Raw genomic sequence first — 22,173 nt, forward strand, 5'->3', positions numbered from 1 at the left:
TTTTAAATAGTAGGTGGTTTGCTCCACAATTAGCAGTAGTAATAAGCCAATTTTCTTCAAGCAAATGCTATTTAGTCAGTCTGTTAAGATCAGATTTGGAAATCTAAGACCATGGGAGGGTGTAGTAATTCAACTACTACAAGCATGGAGAGACATACATAGGATATATGGCAATACATGTGGGAATATATAGTTGAATTTGAGTATGAAACTGGATTAAAAGCTTACCAGACAATTCACTATCTATTTAAGTGTAGAATCTGTTTTTTCTTTGTGACAATTTTGTGGATTGTAAAAATAGTAAAAAATTTTAAAAAAAATCTTAACGAGTTTCTAAAGTAGCATTTTTTCCAATTTTTTTTTTTCCCTTTCAAAAAATATGCTTTTAGATTTATTTAGGGTTTTGAAACTCCTCAAATTGTTAGTTTGGGTTTAGAAACTTTTTTTTTTTTTTTAATAGAAATTCCAGAAACCACAATTGGGATTTCCTTTACAGCCCACACAAAATTTTTTTTATTATTATTTTTTTGTGAATAAATAATATATTAAAATAGAAAAATGACAATAAAAAAAAAGAAGATACAAGCCAAATTAGTGAGAAACTAAAGCACTACACCATCATTAGTAAAGACAAAGGAAAAGAAAATACAAGGACTATAAGGTCAAATCATCAATTAATTTTTCCATTCCTTTGAGCAAAGGTAATACAAGGCAAATCTTATATGGTGACTCCGTCTAATATAGACATTGTGTCCTTCCGGATCATCATTTTTTCATGGCTCTTCAAAACACAGTTTGTGTTATACTTGTAGATTCACTGGGAAAGAGTACCAGAACCACTATCTTTACATTTTTCTATTGTTTTCTCTGCATATATTAAATAAGGTGAAAATAAGTCAAAGGCTGCGTTTGATAGGTATTCTCGGAATAGATTCTGAATCTTGAAAATATTCTAAAGTGTGGAAATAGATAAAAATTAAGTTTCAGAATGTATTCTAGACCTAGAATCTATTCTAATATAAAAAATATATTTATATTAGGCCTTCCTGAATAGGCCAAAGAGAAATGAAATTAAAAACATTACTGTAGGAAGAGCTTAAGAAGAATAGTATATCTAACTCTTACATTGAGCTGTTCATATCCTCCTCCTCCTCATCGTGGAAAGAACTGTAAATTAAATATGGTCAGAAGACTAATAATATCATGTGACGGAAGTGGCTTGGAAACTCACCTAAGCCAATATGGTATTAAGTCAATCCTTTGTAAATGAAAATGTAACCATTAATCAAAACCATGGATTTAGCTGTGTTCTTAGATTCCCAAAGAAATGGTTGATCGCTCGTGCACCAAAAAATACTTAAAAACTAATAAATGATTTGGTAGAACCACATCAACCGTGAGACACGCATCTGTGTGGTCTTGGGCTTGAGTTTATCAGACGTAGCTGGCTTTAAAGGTTTAGGGTAACCAGAAATCATATCATCACAAGCCCTGTTGTGCTTCTAACGACAAAAAGAATATAGTTTTGACTGATAATTAAGCTAATTTTAATAAATTAAACTACCCTGTTTTAGTAAAAAGGAAACCATAAATCTAATTAATGAATGAAGGTTTGCATCTTTGAATGTTCTTGTTTTTCAGTCCTCACTTCATTAGGAAAAACTGTTAGACCTTTTATGGTTTTACAACGGGTGCTAATCGATTTCTATACAGACAACTATAATACGATAAAGAATCAAAATATGGAGGATCGATTTGTACCTTACACCTAGAATATTGAAGACGATCGATGTAGTTCTTCACAATTTTCTTCTTTTAACTATGGATTTTTTACAGCACCTCAGACCTCCTTGAGTTCTCTCACTTTTGTGGTGAAGTAGAAAATAGTGAATAATGGCTGTAAAGATCTAAAACCTAGTATTTATAATATTGTCCTACACCTAAAACTCCAAACCACAATAGATTAGAGTGAACCAAATCGATTCATGCAATTTGACTCTCACCCATTTAATTAACTCGAATAATTAATTAAATCCATAAATCCAACAATAACCCTTCATTTTTTTTTTTTTTTTTTGTGACCCCTTAATCTGAATTAAAGTTAATCCAATTAGTATTTAATGTAGAAAAGAAAAAGGGCACCTCAGGTTTCTTGAGTTTGATTACAATGGCTTTAAAGATAAAACAAAAGAAGTCAATTCTTCTGTGAAGAGTTTATTAAGTTACATGATAGAGGAGACATGAAAGACGAGGAGATTTGGATCGGAAGTAAAGAACCAGTGTGTGTAGTTAAACAGAGATGATTCTAAAATTTTAATAGGGTGAAGTGAAGTGGGTGTCTCCTTGTTAGCAAGTAAAGGAACAAAGCAACCAAACCAAACCAAACAAAACAAAACAAAATGAAGGAATCCAAACCCATCAGACACGCTGAAGCCTATGGGGATTTGGACCATTTGGTTGCATTACAGTTGGCTAAAACTTAAATCTTAATTTATAGAGTTAATGTATCACGTACTATATATTTAAGATAATACTGTTATAGTTCCAGCTAAGTCTGTGGATAAGTTTTAGAGAGGAAAATAATTTTTTTTCTTTCTTGTTTGACTTAAACTTAGGATTCCCTCTCAAGTCTCGAGGAAGTGACTGTGTCATGCAATCGAATATAAGCCATGCATGCGAAGTTTATAGGGTTGAAGGCTTGAAGCTGGTGCCTGGTTGGGCATTTCTGGACGACACTGACGGCTGGGTTCCCTTGTATTGATAAAAACAACGCTTAAAAGCCAGGACCAGACTCTTAAGATTTAAAAACCTAGAAATGGACATGAGATAGTCATTAATTGATCGGTTCGTGTAATCATGATTCAAGAAATCAATCACAAGATGATCAATTCATTTGTGAACAAGCTTCTTTCTTGAACAGTGTTTGATAGTAAGTAGCCATTTTCTAGGAGTTTTCACTCTGACATTAAATCGTCCCTTCTGTGTGTGAGTTAGATTAAGAATTAATTATTTAAATATCATTGTTACGGTTTTGAAAGAACTCAATCCCATAAATCAACTTACAAGATGAAGGGATTTTAAACCTTTTTTTTTTTTTTTTTTTTGATATTAGAGGGACCTAAAACCATATGAATCCATATCAATTCCCATAAAAAATCAACATGGGATCAACCCCCATATACTGATATGAGATTGTAACATTGACATTACTGACTGTATCAATTAATTTGAATTGTCTTGAAAGCAATTAATTCTACCTTCCTCTGCATTGTTGATAATAACTCTTTCTCTCTCTCTCTCTCCTTAAGCTTCTTAATGTTCTGTCTTATCTCCAATTACAACTGTTGACCCTTTGACCAATCCATGAATGGGCGGGCTCTGTGATATTTATTGGGTATATTTATTTTGTTAAAAACTACGTACAACTTTAATTAGAGAATTAATTGGTAGTTAATTGGTAAAGACTAAGGCTGCGTTTGCGATGGATTCCAAGAATGCATTCTAAGGTCAATATTGCATTCTTAAAAATGTAGATACTACAATTTTTTTAGAATGGTCAATCTCAAAATCACAATAGAACTCGTTTTTTTGTTTTTGTAATTATATAAGGAAAGAACATTACCTGGTCTGCCTTCTTTACACTCAGACACATATTGGTTTATAAAGAGGATAGTCAAATTACAATCAACTGAAAATCAAATAATCTGAATTGGTTTAGTTTCGAATCCATTTATCCTCAATTCCAATGGAACCAAACCTACCAATGATGCATCAAAAATTGTCTATGAAAAGGCAATAAGTGGCAATGAGGATTCCACCATTAAGATGTATATAAGGAACTCCCAACCGTTAAGTCATTACCATCATTCACCACTCATTACAGGGGATTTTGATCCCCAATTTGACCTCTTGTGTCGGAATCCGTGACTATATTTATTATGACTAATCATTAAAAAAAAATTAGTAGGAAAAGTGTAACCCAATGTAGGGTCCACATCCCCATACCACACTACCAATTTACCCTGGAAGATCTAAATTCCAGCCTGTGGTTGTCCGTAAAAAAAAGCTCAGGATCAAAGGCTCAGAGCTAGGGGTGTCAATCGGTCGGGCTTAATCGAGTTTGAAGACTTTCAAAGGTTACACCGTGTCTGCCCATTTAACTAATCAGGCTTAGTTATTGAGGGCATGATACGCTTTTATATTTGGTCAGTCGGCCTCGGGCTATAATCGGGCTACCTTAATTGGGTTTTAGTCGGGTCTTAATCGGGTTATGGACATGTTTAATGTTAAACGGACCCTCTTTAAAATGTGCTCTTATATTCCGGCCCACTCATGCAAGCCTAAAAAAATGACAATAAATCAATAAATGATACCAAATATAACCATTATTTAAAATGTGAACATGTCTTTACTTTTTAGTTTTTACTTTTAAATTTGGGAGATAAAATAGGTACTCTACAATCATTAAAGGTTTGGGCTAGACTGGTACACAATAGATCGGTCTCGATCGGGTGTTAAATGATCGATCTCGATCGAGCATTCGATGGTCCAATTAGCAAAATCAAGATCGACTATTTATAAATGAATCAGCTTAAATCCTATATATTTAATAAATGATCCAGGTCGGACTGATCTATAAACGATTAGTCCTAATCTGGTCGGGCCATGAATTGACACCCCTAGTCAGAGCTTTGGCTTTTTTGTGTAGCAAGTGTTACCTTGATCCAGCTGGCCCCTCACGCCCTCAGTTTTCACCTTCACAGCTCCCCACCTTCTTTCCAATTCCAAGTTTCCAACACTCACGCACCCAAGATTCCCTTTCACGTGTTTATATGTGTGACACCGTGCGGTTTCCTATTTTGTGTGATCCCCCTTCTGGCCCTCTCCTTCCATTTCAAGTACTAGTTCAAGTTCAACCCCTAAAGCCGCGTCAGCGTCTCATCTCTGTCTCCTTCCGCATTTTATATTTAAAAGGAAAAAAACAAAATAGGAAGAGAAAGAGAGTCCAAAGCCAGTTGGCATGGTCCAGCTCTTCTCCAACGTTTCTTTTCCTTTCCTTTTCTTTAATACCCCTACTCTCAGGGACAACAAACTAAGAAAAAAAGTCAAGGTGTAAGGGCATCTTCGTCAATTAAACCTTATCTTAGCCCTGGAAGAGTGAGGTGTGTAGACTAAAGTGACCTCACTTCGTAGAAATAACCCTCTGGCCCCCTTCCTAGCTATATATAAAGCCACCCTCACTCTAGTTTCTGCAATCAAAAACTGAAAGCAATCTCAGCTTCTCTTGTCCTTTCATTGTCTTCTCTTCTCTACTTCAGTTTGAAATTTTGAGTAATGGCTTCTTCTTCTGTTTCCCTTGTTCTGCTCTTGCAACTCCTGCTACTACTTTCCCTCTTTCATGTCTCTTCTGCAGGAAGAAGACTCACTGAGTTGGTACAGGAGCAACCACTGCTTACATACCACAAGGGCCCCCTCCTCTCCGGCCAAATCTCTGTGAATCTCATCTGGTACGGCCAATTCAAGCATTCCCAACACGCCATCATCACTGATTTCATCTCATCTCTCTCCACATCTCACCTTAAGACCCAACCCAAACCCTCTGTTTTCACATGGTGGAAAACCACAGAGAAATACTATCATCTTAGCTCCAACAAGAAACAGTTTTCCATCTCCCTCCATCTGGGAAAACAGCTCCTTGACGAGAACTACTCACTGGGCAAATCTCTCACCAGCAAACAACTCGTTCAGCTTGCAGCCAGAGGCGACCATAGGAACGCCATTAACGTTGTCTTGACAGCCTCTGATGTTGCCGTTGAAGGGTTTTGCAGTAGCAGATGCGGAACACATGGGTCCTCTCACATTAAGAACGTTCACAACAAGAAACACAAGTTCGCTTACATCTGGGTCGGCAATTCCGAGACTCAGTGCCCTGGTCAATGCGCTTGGCCCTTCCACCAGCCCATCTATGGACCTCAGAGCACTCCTTTGGTCGCCCCCAACAACGACGTTGGTCTTGACGGCATGGTTATCAATTTCGCTAGCCTCTTGGCTGGAACTGTCACGAACCCATTCGGTAATGGTTACTACCAAGGATCTGCAGAGGCACCTCTAGAAGCTGCTTCTGCTTGTACTGGTATCTATGGCAAGGGAGCTTATCCAGGTTATGCTGGAGAGCTTTTGGTGGATTCAACGACCGGTGCTAGCTACAATGCCAATGGAATAAATGGGAGGAAGTATATGCTTCCGGCACTGTACGATCCTACCACATCTTCTTGCTCGACACTGGTCTAAAACAGTTGCAGAGTCGCTAACTGTAAATCCCTTGTAACAGATGATAGATACAGGACTTACTAGCTTGATACTGTAATTTAATAGGTTTATTTGTTCATATTTTGCCCCATTATGATCGAGTAATTGATAAAAAGCAAATTACTTTTGGTTTGCTCCTTCAACCATGAATTGTGTCATCTGGGCAGAACGCTCAATTCCATCTATCCTTAACTGAGTTCTCGAGTCTGAAATGGAAACAAATCCAGACGAACACTTCTGAAGCTAAACAGCAAAATCTTTGTTGATCTTAACCCGGTTTGAGCCGTCGAGGGTTTAGTTTCAATTTACTTGCCAGAATCGATGTGAATCAGATCCAATTCTGATTTTTTAGACCACTGGGACAAGGGAGGGGAAGATTCTAATCTTGGTCTTGAACTTTCTTTTTTTCAAACCAAATCCCTTAGCAGATCTAAGATCGATCCTATAACAGCCTATTATGGCCGATCCATACGGATTGCGACCGATTTCAGATTCCAATCACGATCGATCATCATTGCATTTTTTGTTCCATTTCTTACGGAATCATTAAGGCCCCCAGCTGTATCTGAACCAAAGCTTGCAAAGCGAAGTGTGGCAGAGTATTTATGTAATGTTGATGTGTTGTTAATAATCCCACATTGATTAACCTTTGGACACTGGATGATTACCTAGGATCCTTGTGCTTGTGTCCAATGGCTCAACATGCATTGGACGACTGGGAAGATATGGAGTGCTCAAGTTTAGAGAAATTTTTCTCCAAAACTATAAATCGACAATGATAAACTTGTTCTTTGTTGCATTTTTGACCCAAGGTCATGAGTTTGAGGATATTTTTGGACATCCCTAAATTAGTGAAAATAATGAACGATAAACGCTGCATGATCCTAGCATCAATGTCGTAGCTAATAAGAGTTCATGCAAAGGTATCAATATGAAAGAGAATTTTTTATTTTTTATTAACTCACAAGGGGTGGAAGAGTAAATTTGTGTGCTCGTCTAGCCACAGGAGCTACACTTGACTAGGACACTTTCTTTTTCCCTAAATTATATAGCATAAAATATAAATGTACAATAAAACCTTCAATAATATAATAGGAAAAGTAGGGGTGTCAATCGGTCTAGTCGGGCCGGTCTCAATCGAGCCTAATCAAGCTTGGCCAATTTCTAGGGCTGTACCGTGAACACCCGTACAGGTAAACAAGCTTAGCTAGCGCGGGCATAGTACAGTTAATAATTGGCCCGGTCGGTCTCAGGTTTTAATCGGGCTACCATAAATGGGCTTTAAGAGTTATAGACCTATTTAACTTTAAACAGCCTTTAAACAAGTCCTCTTTAAAATTAGCCTTTTAAATGTGTTTGAGAGGAATACCAATAAAACGAGGCAAAGATGAGCATAGCAAAGAAAAATCCTATCGTTGAAAAGGATTAAGCCAAAATGGAAGCAGCTAAGTTACTAAGATACTCGGTCTTTAACCCAGCGGAACTCAAATCAATTAAACTATGCTTACACAACCTAAGTTGAACAAGTTTAAATCAATTAAACTATGCTTGAAAAAGATAAATGTTCATATAACAATCACAACCGTATAAACAGTACATATGACATAGCCTTAGCATTAAATGCAAATAGTATTAAAAAAAAATTTAAAAATACAAGTAGTATCAAAAGGGTCGGGCTAGGTTGGGCTTGAATGAGTTGATTCAAGTTGGGCGGCCATCGGGTTAGGCGGTTGCACCGTGTACTACCTGTTTATAAATGTGTCGGGCTCAAGCCCGACACGTTTATTAATTGGGCCGGTCTAGGTTGGCTCATAAACGTGTGAGTTCAGTCAGGCCTACCGGTGCGGGCATGGAATTGACACCCCTAAGGAAAAGGCTCTCTGGGCTGTCGAGGCAAGGTACACTAGCACCTCGATGTTTATCTCTCTCTTCTTCACATGAAATAACCTCACTACCCTCCGACATATGATAACATTTTATCACACCTCATTAGTTCACTCTCCCTAATATAATGACCAAAATGTCGTAATTTATACAACTAACTTATATTATACAAAGATTTTGTCTTAATCTCTAAGAATACATTCATAAATATGTATATTTTTCAAGAAAAAATTTCTAAGGAGAATAATCTTTTACCACACGGTGAGGTTCACCACTCCATCCTAGAGCTCACAAATCTCTCGATACTCCGCATTCAAGACTGAAGACCCACTAATGAAGTAGTTCACACATAATTGGCGATTTACTAAAAGTGATCCTAGATGAAATCTACTCCACCAAGAACTGCTTGGTTGGCGGGGACATAAAGTTTTCTTCTTTTATACGAAATAAAACCCTAAACCTATGGAGGATCGTTCCACATATCCTAAATAATAGTTGTTGGCTGGTTAGCTGTAGTATGAAGCCCCATTGCCATTCATAGTTTAACTAACATGACTAAGGCGGGACGGAATAAGCTTTGTAGGGAAATTGCTAATCTAAAAGAGATTCCTATGCTACGAACGCTCATTTGGTCATCGAAAGTTTGATTGCAGGGCAAGGGGCAAAGGAAGGAACATGGAATGTGTCTATTCCAATATTCGATGTAGAAAACATGGAATGGATTAACCACTTGTCAAATTTTAGAATTAATTCAATCTAATACCCCGTTTGTGTTGACATGCAACTCATTACCCTAAATAAGAACATCCATATTCTTCCAACTCCGAGTGAGATGAAAGGACAATTTCAATTAAAAATCGTAAAATGGATTGTTCACATTTATATTGTGATATTCGAAAATGTCACATCCCATTCTTACATGAATAACTTCTAGCAACGTGTGTTGATGTCGTCTCGGCCGTCCGATACTCGTTGCATCGTTCCACCCTCGACAGGTGATGTTTTCACGGATAATTTTCCCCTTCCTAAAAATAAAAAGTAAAAAATAATTAACAACCATAAATGATTTTTCCATTTATTTATTTATTTTTGCTAAAGATAATTCCATTTATTTATTTGGTGATCGTAATTCCATTTATTTCAGAGCCTAACGAAGTGGTCCATGATTTGGCATATTTGGTAGTTTTGTGTCCCGTTGCGTCTTTAGTCATGGACTCATAGCTGGCTCATTTCATATGATATTTAAAAACCTTACTAGTCTTTCAACTATAGGCCCACTGGGCCTGGCCCAGGGTAGGAACGATAACGCCAATGTAGTATCATGCAACTATTGACTTTCTATCCACAAGGTTTTAGAAAGTTGTTAGATAAGTATGGTCCCATTAAAACTTGCCACTTGTCATTTGTTCATAAGGTTAGCCCCGCACAAACCAAACAAGCTAGGCCCAGATTAATTGAACCCTGATCAAACCCAGAAACCGGGTCAACTTGGCCCCCCATTTCCTAACAACCCTATGTTTAGTTCTTCTTTCCCTTTCTGTCTCGCTCTTTTTGGTTGAATTTTCCATCTTTCTTTTGGGTTACATTTATATGCACCTACAAGAGTGTTGATGTAGAAGAGTCTATCACATGGAGTGAAGACATATTGGATACTCTCCTCAAGGTTTTTAAGTGCCTCTATTATTACATACATAGTTGACCTATGCTTATATCTCTATGATAAAATCACCTTCAAATCACAAAGGTTGCACTCCTAAGTATGATTATGTAGGGACTCTAGAAGTTATACTTGATTAGGAATAGAATAGTAGCAATCCCACGGATCACAGGCATTTTCTATCCTTTGTAAGTCATAGGTATTTCTAAGTATGAACTGTACCCATACAGATACACCTACATGCATAGATATATCACTTGCGTTACAAGGTTGATTGAAAAAACACCCTAGAAAACCCCACACATGAGAGGAGAGATATTTCTTTCTAAGGAACCCTATGTCTCTTAAAGATCAAATCTTTTTATATGGACAAATGTTTTATGTCTGCAAGAGGCCCTTATGCCCAAACACATGAGTTATATATTGCGTGCCCCTTATGTATGTGGCGCAAATCTTTTAAAGGATTAAAAAAAAAAAATTTATTTTTTCCAATTTCCAATGTGAGAGTAAGTAAAATCACACAATTTACTTGCCAAATAACTGAAAATAGCTAGAGAGCCCTAGGAAACCAGACAAATAGGTTTATCCATATTCATGGATCAATCATAATAAATGGTTCACTGCATCCTATCAAGTAGTAGTACCTTGTTAGGTCCCAATCATGGTTTCAAGTATCGGTCTGGGAGCGATCGTATCAATGGAATTAGATTGATATCAGCCGAGACCGATCCTCAATAAGTTATTGATCCTCATCAATTATCTAAATCGTTTTAGGGGTAAAATAGAAAACATATAATACTTTTTATAAAAATCAATGATAAAATAGACCGATATCCATCGATCCCATCCGGTGCTAAATCCTTGGTCCACTACAAGCTATTGCATGAGGATGAGTACAAATGGAAAATTGACTTTTGTTCCAAGAAAGTTAGAGCAATGAAGAATAGGTGGCTTTGAGGTGGAAAAAGTTATCTCATGGCTTTGAATTTTGATGATCCAAAAGGACCAAAACGCATTGAACAGGAGTGGACAATGGCACCCTTCTACTTCTCCTTTAAAAGTGAGAGAGAACTTTGAGGCTAAGGCCAGCGGAATGGCTGGCCCTTCCTCCCACCACTTGCATTGTTAGAATCTGCCAATTTATGGGGAGCCTTCACCTTTCTGTGCCACTTTCTCGACTCAAATCTTCCAAAAGTCGTCGAAAGAAGCCCCACCTCACCCACCTACTCCCCCTAAAGGCCAAAGTTCCCCATGACCAAATTATTGGTACCTTCTGTTCATGGACATTGGCAGTATTTGAAATACAGACGCTTACTACAAGGGTGTGTTACCGACAACCACAGTGATATGATCTTAATTAAACATAGCCAATATATACTTATACACAGCTTAAGCGTTATTGCTTAGTGTCACAGGTCGAGACTTTTTCTTCTAACTCGGTTGAGTATTCAGTTGATGTGTTTTTCTGGATTATTTGATTTGTGCCAAAATTGAAATATCAAGCACCACACTATCGCGGTTAGAAGCAGCGCGTAGTACATTACTTGTTGCATGAGTAAAATGAATGTTGCACAACTTTAAAAACTTGGAATTAGATTAGTCAGGTTTGGCTTCCATCGATTTCAATTCGGATAGAGTCAGAAGTGATTGATCAAAATTGGTTAAGAACCCAAGAAGTTGAAATAATACAGAAAGAAGATCTCCAAATCTTCACAATTTTTTTTTTTTTTGGAATTCTTGATTTAATAAATTAATAGAACTTGATCAGGTGATAAGTTTTATTTATTTTTTAATTATTTTATTGACTAAAAAATTATTGGTCAATTCTAAATAGGTTATAAAAACCAACATTAATCAAGCTAGATTGTGAGATGACCGATTCCAATTTGAACCAACCAGCTTTCTCAACACCTTTTCTAAGGAAACAAATCATCCACATTTTAGTGCATGCTATCCATGACTGGTATTAATCACCATCAATACCAATTTTGATACCGATATCAATATGGATCAGTTATATTAAGCCAAATTGGACAATTTTGTCATATCAGTTGTATCAAAGTAACAGGACACTTCTTCCCCGTTGTATACTTTTTTTTTTTTTTACCACCATGTGCATTTTTTTTATCACCTCTGATCAGTAGTACTTTTGTATGGTCAACAAAATTTCATTCATGGTGCCTCTCTTTATGGTGTGTAGGTAACATGACATCAACAATAATTGAATATCTCAGTGTAGAGCTGTTGTATTGAGTTATGTTCATATTTGTGGTATGTATTTATTTACTTTCAATGTGCCACTTGCAAACAAAGACTTGATATCTCATTAAAAAAAAAACCTAGAGACACTTAAGATACTTCTAATTTCTACCTACAATCCATCCACCTTTTAACCATATCGGTTGTGCCCATAATACTCATAATCCCACTGTTTTCATCTATATATATATATATATATATATACATTTTAAGGACTATTTCAAACTCGTTTATTTATTTATTTTTCCTCGAAAAAATTCCTCTAACAATATTTTAGTTCTTTTTGAGTATTTCTCTCAAGTGGATTTTTTATTTATTTTTGGTGGGCATGGTGAAATCCCTCAAAAAGAGTCTCAATAGCCTGTTCATCCTCGGGTATGATGGTTTTGAGAGTGATCATTTATCTGCAATTTCTAAGACCGTATATGATTAGAATTCTTCGAATAGATCTTCGGTCTAGAATGTATTCTAAAATAAGAAAACATAAAATAATTATATGCTTTCATAATACATCTAAAATTAAAATTTATTCTAAAAATACATACCAAACACAGCTTAAAAACAAGAATCGGATGATTAGATCCAATTCCTGATTCTCAGCTTTAATAAAAACCAAATTGGTCTAAAGGTTCAGCTCGATTCTAGTTCAGACATAATTCAGAATGGGTGAAGGCTGACTCGATTACCGATTCCACTTGTTTCCGTAGCCTTAGCCATTTCACTTGGATATCATATAGTAATCGATGAATCAACACGTGCCATCTGATTCCCGTAACGATGGTGATTCTAACTTTTACGCTCCGCTCCCCTATTGTAGACTTACTTGCATCATGGGTGGGGGCGGTGGCGGTGGCGGTGGCGGTGGCGGCGGCTTTGGTGGCAGTGGTGGTGGTCCGTTCTTCTTCTTCCAAAAAAAATTAAGGAAAAATTACATGATTACCCATTTCTGGGTTTCTCTTAAAAAAATTACCGATCAAAAGTTTCAGTTAACAAAAATACCCAAAACTAGGTTTTCCTTTACAAAATTACCCACTTATAGTTTAAGTTAACAAAAATACTTAAAATTGAGTTTGGGTTTACAAAACTACCCACTCAAAGTTTTAGTCATAAAAAAAATACATGATTATATGTGGAAGATGAAGAATCACTATTTTGGGTAGTTTTGTAAACCCAAACCTGATTTTGGGTATTTTTGTTAACTAAAACTTTGGTGAGTAATTTTGTAAATTCAAACCTAATTTTGAGTATTTTTGTTAATCAAAATTTTTTGTGGATAATTTTGTAAAGAAAAATCAAAAAATGGATAATCATGTAATTTTTCTAAAAATTAACTATACGAAACCTTTTGTCGCCAAGTCGGCCGTGGATGCTCCGCCCTACTCGACGATCCTACATTCCCCCCACGAGTTCCTTTTTAATCCCTCTTTGCCACGTGCGTAAACTCAACTCAGGAATCAGAAGTTGGGTCCGACCCCAACAACTCCACAACACCAAAGTTGGTGCTATTTTTTCTGGTTTGCATAGCCCCACCAGCCCAATATACAAAGCATGAGAAATGAGTATCTATCTATATATATATATATATATATATAATCCCACTCATCCGTTCTACGTGGAGAATATGCTTTTAACTTGCGAACCATCAGTAGTGGGGCCTACACCATAATGTTTGTCTCCTTACGGTACGTGGCTATAAGCATTATTTTTAGATTCTATTTAATTCGAAGGGAAAATTATTTAGAATTAGAAAAAAAAAAAAAAAAAGGAAAAAAAGGAGACATGGGATGTAACGAGTGACGTAGGATAGAGAAAATGCGGCCGCAGTTCCCTGTATAGAAATTGGAACCATAAATATTCGACCGGGACCACCCCCAGTCGTAACTCCCCCTTGGGAATTCAGTAATCTAATGTATATATTCCGAACCAGATCAATTAAATAGGAGAAAGTGAAGGGCGCTAGTTTCGAAGTTTGGACTTCAGAACATCCTTATCTATGACGTCAACAACTATCCCCTAAGCCAAAATACAACCGGGGCCTATCCACCCCACCTGCAACCATTGATGCTTCCTGCATAATTTGCTTATGCGCGGTTTAAAAGATCCGGAATCGGCCGTGATTGATCCTGATTCAAGGAACCGGAATAAACTGAACCCAAAAGTGTTAAAAATTGGGATCGTATTGGTTGATTCGGATGGAATCGACCAAAGTTGATTTGGTTCAATCAATCTCATTCAAAAATATAGGATTAAGGCAAATTTGGCCCTGCTCAGACGGATTCCTCATTGATTTTTATTTCGATCCCTATTTCGAATTTTAAAACTTGGGTGTGCCTGACTCCCTGAGCCTAATCTTGATCCGAATCTTGTTTTTTCAATCAATAATATGACCATTTTGACCCTCTTACCCATGATATGATATTGTTAGTTTTGATTGAATTCATGGTTTTAAAACGTGTCATACCAAATTTATGAGATCATCCATTATCAATAGCTTAATATCATTTCCTCTTATCCATGTGGGAGTAAAGACATGCTCTCCTCAACATGACTTTAGTTTCTTGACTGATCTTTGGTGTCGTTTCTTGAATATAACATTCTCCCCCTTGCAACGTAAAAAAATGATAGAGGTGGATCATGTTTATTATGTGGATTTTATATATTATGATTTCTCCATGCTTTTTCTATCTCACTTTTATAGAAAAGCAGATATTCTAGGCCTTGGGGTGGGGGAATGTGTGAAAATCATTCACAATTATTGCACCATTACAATGAATATCAAGTGGTTGAAAATTCCTTGGGATTTATGCTGAAATACTCTCAGTCATCTGATACTCACCATACCTCATCACTCGCTCAAGAGGATATGGATGCGGGGATAGGATACTATAGAAAGGAGAATTTAATTGAAAAATAAGAGCTCTTTAATGAACAATTTTTTTGTTAATTAGGTTAGTTAGGCACCGTTTGATTTAAAGAAGTCGATAGTAGGAGATGATGGGTCACAATCTCCATGATTATGGTAAGGTGTGATGCACAGTAAAATAGTCGCAATGTACGAATAAAAGGTGCGATCATCATCATCATCATCATCATACACTGTAAACTGCAAAACTGCAGTTCTCAATTATAATACGGCAGAAAGGTCACACTCAATACATCAAAATCCATCAAAACAACACTTTTTTTTTGGTTAAATACATCAAAACAACACAGAATACCAAATCAATACCCCCTTAAACCTGCAAAACCAAAGCCATACGCCTCCGCTAGTTGCTCACTTCATTGCCCTTTAATGGCTTCCTCTCCACGTCACCCAGATGGAACCTCACATCAGTCACTGTTTCCTTGCCTAACCCTATTGGCCGGCCCAACCAGTCAATTGGGCGGTCAGCGTACGTGCTCACCACAGCGTTCTACAGCTGTCTACGCGCTTCTCTCTCTTATAAATCCCATGTCCCTCTTCCCTTCTCCTCTCCTGTCAAGCTCCACTTGAGCACCTTCAACTCCCCCCCCCTCCCATTTCTCAGCTACCTTTCTTCTCTATTCAATGGCTTTCAATCACCATTACCCTCTTCTCATCGCCTCTCTCTTCTTGCTATCCACCCTCATTGTCCCCTCAACCGCCAGCGGCACCGCAAGGAAGCTATCTCAGGGTCAGCAGCAGCAACCGATGACCACCCTTTCCTACCATAAAGGTCCTCTCCTCAAGGGGAACATCACCGCTCACATCACCTGGTATGGCAAGTTCACCCCTTCACAACGTGCCATCCTCTTGGACTTCATCCAGTCCCTGAGACTCCACATCCCTGCACCTTCAGTCCCTTCATGGTGGAAGATGACAGAGAAGTACAAAGGTGGTTACACTAACCTCATCCTCGGGAAACAAACCATCGACAATACTTACTCTCTGGGTAAGTCTCTGAAATCCCCTCACATCCTCCGTTTCGCTCGCAGAGGAGAGCATCAGGGATCCATCAGTGTCGTCTTCACTGCCAAAGACGTGGTCGTTGACGGCTTCTGCATGAACAACTGTGGTAGCCACGGTACAGGTAAGACTAGTAAGAGCGCGAAAACCAAGTTTCCTTACATTTGGGTCGGTAACCCCGAGACCCAATGCCCTGGTGAATGTGCCTGGCCCTTCCACCAACCCATTTACGGACCACAATCCCCACCTTTGATTCCACCTAACGGCGACGTCGGTGTTGACGGCATGATCATCAACTTCGCTACTCTATTGGCGGGTACGGTGACGAATCCTTATGATAACGGTTACTACCAGGGTCCGTCAACTGCGCCGTTGGAAGCCGTCTCTGCTTGTACGGGTATTTACGGGAAAGGAGCCTTCCCTGGTTACCCTGGACAGCTATTGGTGGACAAGACGACTGGGGCTAGCTACAATGCCATAGGGATCCATGGGCGTAAGTATCTGCTACCGGCCATGTGGGACCCAAAGACCTCTGCTTGTACCACTCTGGTCTGAAACAAGACCTGAAAAGTGAAACCTAAACTGAAAGAGGTGGAGGAGATACGGTAGATGAGTGAGTGAGTGAATACATGTACGTATGTAGATACGGTTGCGGAAAGTATTGGGTGACGTGGATGTGAAATGTGGTATACTGTTCTGCAGTTTGTTGTTTTGAACTTGGCCGTGTAATTTGTAAAAGATATGGAATTACTATATTATGTTAAAATAATTGAAAAAAAATTAATAAAAATAGTTCTGATTCGTTTATTCTTTTCATCCAAAGTAGAAGGAATGACTGTAAAGCTCAAAGTGGCTCATCCTACCTACAAGATCAATATGACAATCATACGGTTCAGATTTTGCTATTGGCTTTGTGGTTGCCACGTGGATGGTGGTGATGAGAATGAGGGGTAATGGGCAAGCATTGATACCTACCTGATCACATCAGAAGTTAATTTAATTGAGATACTGCATTAGCCCTCTTAAAATTATACGACTAGTGGATATGGAAGATCTATTATATCAACTATCTAATCCTCTCTATAAACAATTAGACGGCGCAAGTCTTCATTTAGCCTTTTAAAAATTGTGAGTGGGGGAGCACTTTCGGAAGTAACAAGAAAGTGTGTCGCACGAATTAGAGCCCAAAATTGTTTTAAAATACAGATAAAATGTTCCCATGAATTAAAATAATATTTTAATAATTTTAAACTTAGTTGTGTCTAGTATGTATTTTCGAAATAGATTATGCATTTAGATTGCACTCTTGAAAAAATATAGAAGAATTAAAGTTTAAATACATTATAGACCCAAAAATCTATTCCAAATAGATCGAGTAGAAGATGAGAATATCAGGAAAGAAAGAGAATATGAGAAAACACATGACATTTCTATCCCTGATAAGAAAATCAATTTTTTGTTAGGCATGAATCATTTACCATGAAGGCACATATTCACTACCCTAGGCACGAACCCTCTTGTACAGAGTGGATGACACGTTTGAGGAGTGGTAGTCCAAAAGCCCTAATCACCATTTAGAGCGGCAGCATCGCCCACTAGATCATGAAGTGCTTGTAAATGAGTAGACAAACACTCTCTCCCTCACCTCCTTCCCCACCTCCTTTTGGGAGGTGAGGTGGGGGAGAGAATAGATATAGAATATAAATGACTTTATATTATATTTTTTAATTCATGAACTGTTAAACTTTAAGTAGTTTAGTACATAAAACCTAAACTAGAATAATAAGTGAAGGCACCTACTAATGGAGTTGGGGTGGTACCCATGTATAATTATTGTGGTGTCCCACAGAAGTCAAAGTCATCGAATTTCTTGTGGCAACTCCTAAAATATTCTCAACCTAATGATTTGATTAATTCAGCCTAATTGGTAAGACTAAGCTAGGTTGGGATTCTGGAAATAGTGAAGGATATTTTAGACTTTTAACATGTGGAAATGTACGTAAACTACACGGGTGTTCTCTCCATCTACACTGGAGGAAAATTTTCACTTTTTCAATAGGGAAAGTTTTCTGCCGCAGAGGATGAAAAATGAATCTCTTCAACCTTGATGGTATGAATTTGTTATTAATTTCCATTATTTACTAAGGTCTAAATTATATATTTTTTAATCCAATTGGAGGATCAAATCCCCTAGATTCAGAGGTACTCTATTTTATTTTATTTTATTTGTTTTAATTTTTAACACTCTATTTAGAGGTTTTTTGGTAGAACTATATTTAAAGGTTAGTTAAGGAAAACTTGGACATTTCCATAATATCATTTTACAAATTCACTGTTAGGAATTATAGGAAAATTGAAAAGCTCAAATGGATAGAATCCATATGAAATATTAAAAACTTATTCCAAATGGTGCAAGGAAGTGGACTTCCCTTAGGCGAATTCTAAGTGCACAACCAGTAAAATAGGTCGGTTTGTCTTATTGTGTTTTTAAAATTTAAACAAGTCTCTCTTATGTATTTATATAGTTATATATTACACTTCTAAGCAAGTATTTGGTGTCTCCAGCCAATTTAGTTGGTAGTCTTCTTTACAATTATTTTTACACTTCACGCGGCTAAAAAAAAAAAAAAAATTGGTTAAAAGATTATAGATGTTTTCAATGTATACTCAACGAACAAGGAATTTATTTATTCATAATAATAACCTTAGATGGATATATTTTTCCTTTATTCAGAGTGGAAGAAAACTTTCTCTAAAAACATTTGATTGAATTTTACTTCAACCATGATGGAAAAGAATCTCCTCACATCAATCTTATCTTAGTAGATTAGAAATAAGTGTTTTTGATCATAAAAAATAAAGGATGTGTATTTATGATGACATAGGAGTCAAAATCACCATCGTTGAGGTGATTCTTCCTTCTCCACGAGTGAAGGAAGATTTTACCAAAGAAAAAAAAGAGTGAAGGAAGATTTTTTCTTTGGACATTGCCTTGCCCTTTTGTTCTGTCTTTGGATGATCGATAGTATGAGGTCTACCGTTTAGCTGAATTTCTTTTGTATATTAAAACCCTTTAAATGAGGATCAAATTAATAGACAGCTAGCTCATGCAACAATTCCACCAGTTAGATATGCAAAAGACCATGAGGATTAGTCATTTGTCAAAGTTTTAAAGCCATAATTAATCACTTGGCTTATCATGCATTGAATTTTTGTCAATCATTTGATCCATTTATTGGGCCATGTGGTGCAACACTAATGGGTAACATGACTACAAATTTTGAGAACCAAGTAATTAACCTGCCAGAAATTGGATTTATAGGATTGTTTAGAGGAGACTCTATTGTATAAATAGGAAGTGCAAAAAGTGGATTAGGGGAGGCTCTATATATAAATGAAAAGTATAAAAAGTTATAAGTTGTAATTAATACAATGGGGAACACAAATTATACTAAACATGATACACTTCCATTGGCTTGATGTGGAAGATATCAATATATATTGCATCGTCACTATGGAATAAGATTGATTATCTTTTGCTTTTCTCTTGAATGGTAGACAAAAACAAAAATTTCAGGAATAGTCATTTGCTCCACCTAATCGACATTTAAAGGATTCATACAAGTGGGAATCCACATAGGTCTTTTCTCTAAATAATTGCCTCTTAGCACCCTATTTATGAGTGTTTCTCCCTCTCTCTCCTTCAACTGGTTAGTTTCGATCAGGCCTAAAGATTCCCATCAATTCAAGGCTTCAAACTGTTTCTTCTCCTTAAAGCGATTAGATCTCGTAGACCAACGTATGAATACATTTCTATTTGGTCTATCTATTAGCTGTCCATAATTGGGCTAATTGGATTATAATCCGACTATAAATGGCCTTTAAATGGGTTAATTGAATAATTAATCTATAAAAAGGTCATAAATCTAATGGGTCTCGTCAAGTGACTGTTGGGCCACTATTTTGCATTGAAAACACATCCAATTATTAATTGGTTGGTGCTTGAGCCTAACATATTTGATAATCATCCATTCTTGGGCTTCAACTAGTTTGTTCAGAGTCGGCCTACCATGGTGGGCCAACCTTTGATACCCTTATCTGACCTAACCTTGACCCTGGATTTTTCAACTCTGCCCTTTGGCTGAAAATACCAACACAATAACTTAGGAAAAAAAAAACAAAAGGGAGCGTAGGGCTCCTAGCTCAAACTCGTCTGATTTTTCAGGCAAGTAGGCAGGTTTGGGCTATGGACATAAGACGCATTGAACAGAATATTTAAGGCTCAAACCTCCTGTTCATGAATTAGGGAGTCAGAGGCAAGTTGGAGATCAGTCCATTTATAACTTGAGAGTCCACATTCTCTGCAGTGAATGGCGAGGTTTGGTGAAAATCAGATGACTGAGAATATCTGAACACACCCCTTAAGGGGCTCCCAACCACCCGATGTTCACCTCATTGTTGCAATGACTGTAGACGATTTTTACATGTAACTAGATGGTTTCAATTGGCCCGTATTAAATAAAAATAATAAATTATATAAATAACCTATTTACCAAAAAATAAAAATTGATAATAACTTTAACTTTATTATTATATCAAGCTATTTTGTTTCAATAATATCTTGATTGTGAATTTAGATATTTGGACTCTGGAGTTTGGATAGGCTTGGGAGGTTATGGGCTTAGGCGGAAAGTAAGTGGGTGGTGGTGTTTTTTGAAAAACCTCGAGTTTTATCTTACGGGGAAGAAGCCCATCAAATAGTCTAGTTTCAGGGTCAACGGGCCAGATTGGGGTAGATTTTTTAAGACCCATCCAAAGGTCCCTGGGCTCAGTCCGGGTCTGGCCTAAGGTCGGGTTGGGAACTTGGGATATCACAGACCAGCCCAATTCTGTTGGGCTCCAGGTGACCCATTTTATACGGGTCTCGGCAAACGATCCGAGACTCGTATAAAAACCTCAACCCCGTTCCACTACTTGGTTCGTGAATAGCCCGCGGGTCACACGAAATGGAACCACCACACCAAGAAGCAGAGGCACACAAGGGGAGTTTCCCGCCACCCAACGCCACCGGCCCCGGTTACAGCTGCGGCGATGCCCCTACCATGGCACCACCGCCAACTTGGTCGGAAATCTCTCCGCCACCCACTTACCGTCCCATTCGCGCTCCAGCCATCAACCTCCCTCACAACAACGCCCAACAAGCCATAATCCTAGCCCCAGTCCCACAGTCCCAGAAGGTTCCCACCGTCTCACCTCCTTACCACTTCCAAACCCCTGTCAAGAAGATCCACACACCAGACGACATCCGCCATTTCCACGACTCAGGTTCCGGGAAGAACTTCCTTGGCTTCGTAGTGGCCCTCAGTGAGTCCATCCGCGGCCACAAGATCTCCGATCCCTGCCACCAGTCCCAAACCCTAAACTCCATCGTTTCCATCCTCGAAACCCTTCTCCGCTGGGTCGACGAAATCCCTCCGGTCGATCAATCCTCTCGCTACGGTAACCTCTCCTTTAGGACTTGGCAGAGCCGCTTGGCGGACAACGCTGATTCCTTGATGCTCCAATTTCTCCCGGAAGATCTCCGCTCCGCCACCATCGAGATCGTCCCTTACTTTACTGATAGTTTCGGCAATTCTAGCCGCATTGATTACGGAACTGGCCATGAGACCAACTTTGCAGCCTGGCTCTATTGCCTCGCTAGAATAGGGCTTCTCAAGGAAGAGGATTATCCGGCTATTGTGTCTCGGATCTTCGTCAAGTATCTCGAGTTGATGAGGAAGTTGCAGAATGTTTACTGCCTCGAACCGGCTGGGTCACACGGGGTTTGGGGTCTGGATGATTACCATTTCTTGCCGTTTATATTTGGTTCCTCGCAGTTGATTGATCACAAGTATATGAAACCCAAGTCCATCCATAACCAGGACATACTTGATAACTTCTCCAATGAATACTTATATCTCTCATGCATTGCGTTTGTGAAGGAGGTCAAGAAAGGCCCCTTCTCTGAGCACTCGCCATTACTCGACGACATCAGTGGTGTGCCCACGTGGAACAAGGTTAACAGCGGGTTGCTCAAGATGTATAAGGCCGAGGTGCTGGAGAAAGTTCCTATCATGCAGCATTTCTTATTTGGATGGCT

General features: G+C 38.1%; 3 protein-coding genes across 3 annotated transcripts in view; all 3 read left to right on the forward strand.

Annotated features, from left to right (window-relative positions):
• Nucleotides 1-5,243: 5,243 nt before the first annotated feature.
• On the forward strand, nt 5,244-6,455 carry LOC122073214 (protein PHOSPHATE-INDUCED 1-like). Its single transcript, XM_042637751.1, has one exon. The coding sequence runs from the start codon at nt 5,335-5,337 to the stop codon at nt 6,289-6,291; it is 957 nt and encodes a 318-aa protein (XP_042493685.1). The 5' UTR covers nt 5,244-5,334; the 3' UTR covers nt 6,292-6,455.
• A 9,133-nt stretch (nt 6,456-15,588) lies between these two features.
• Nucleotides 15,589-16,841, forward strand: LOC122073150 (protein EXORDIUM-like 2). The gene has a single exon (XM_042637685.1). The coding sequence runs from the start codon at nt 15,657-15,659 to the stop codon at nt 16,587-16,589; it is 933 nt and encodes a 310-aa protein (XP_042493619.1). The 5' UTR covers nt 15,589-15,656; the 3' UTR covers nt 16,590-16,841.
• A 4,156-nt stretch (nt 16,842-20,997) lies between these two features.
• The window catches only part of LOC122074343 (serine/threonine-protein phosphatase 2A activator-like), a 1,348-nt gene continuing 172 nt past the window's right edge, over nt 20,998-22,173 (forward strand). The window contains exon 1 of the mRNA XM_042639169.1: nt 20,998-22,170. Coding sequence (XP_042495103.1) covers nt 21,041-22,170 — 1,130 coding nt within the window. The 5' untranslated portion in view covers nt 20,998-21,040. The remainder of the gene's footprint in view (nt 22,171-22,173) is intronic.

This window comes from Macadamia integrifolia, chromosome 3 (assembly GCF_013358625.1).
Source record: "Macadamia integrifolia cultivar HAES 741 chromosome 3, SCU_Mint_v3, whole genome shotgun sequence".
Classification (NCBI taxonomy): domain Eukaryota; kingdom Viridiplantae; phylum Streptophyta; class Magnoliopsida; order Proteales; family Proteaceae; genus Macadamia; species Macadamia integrifolia.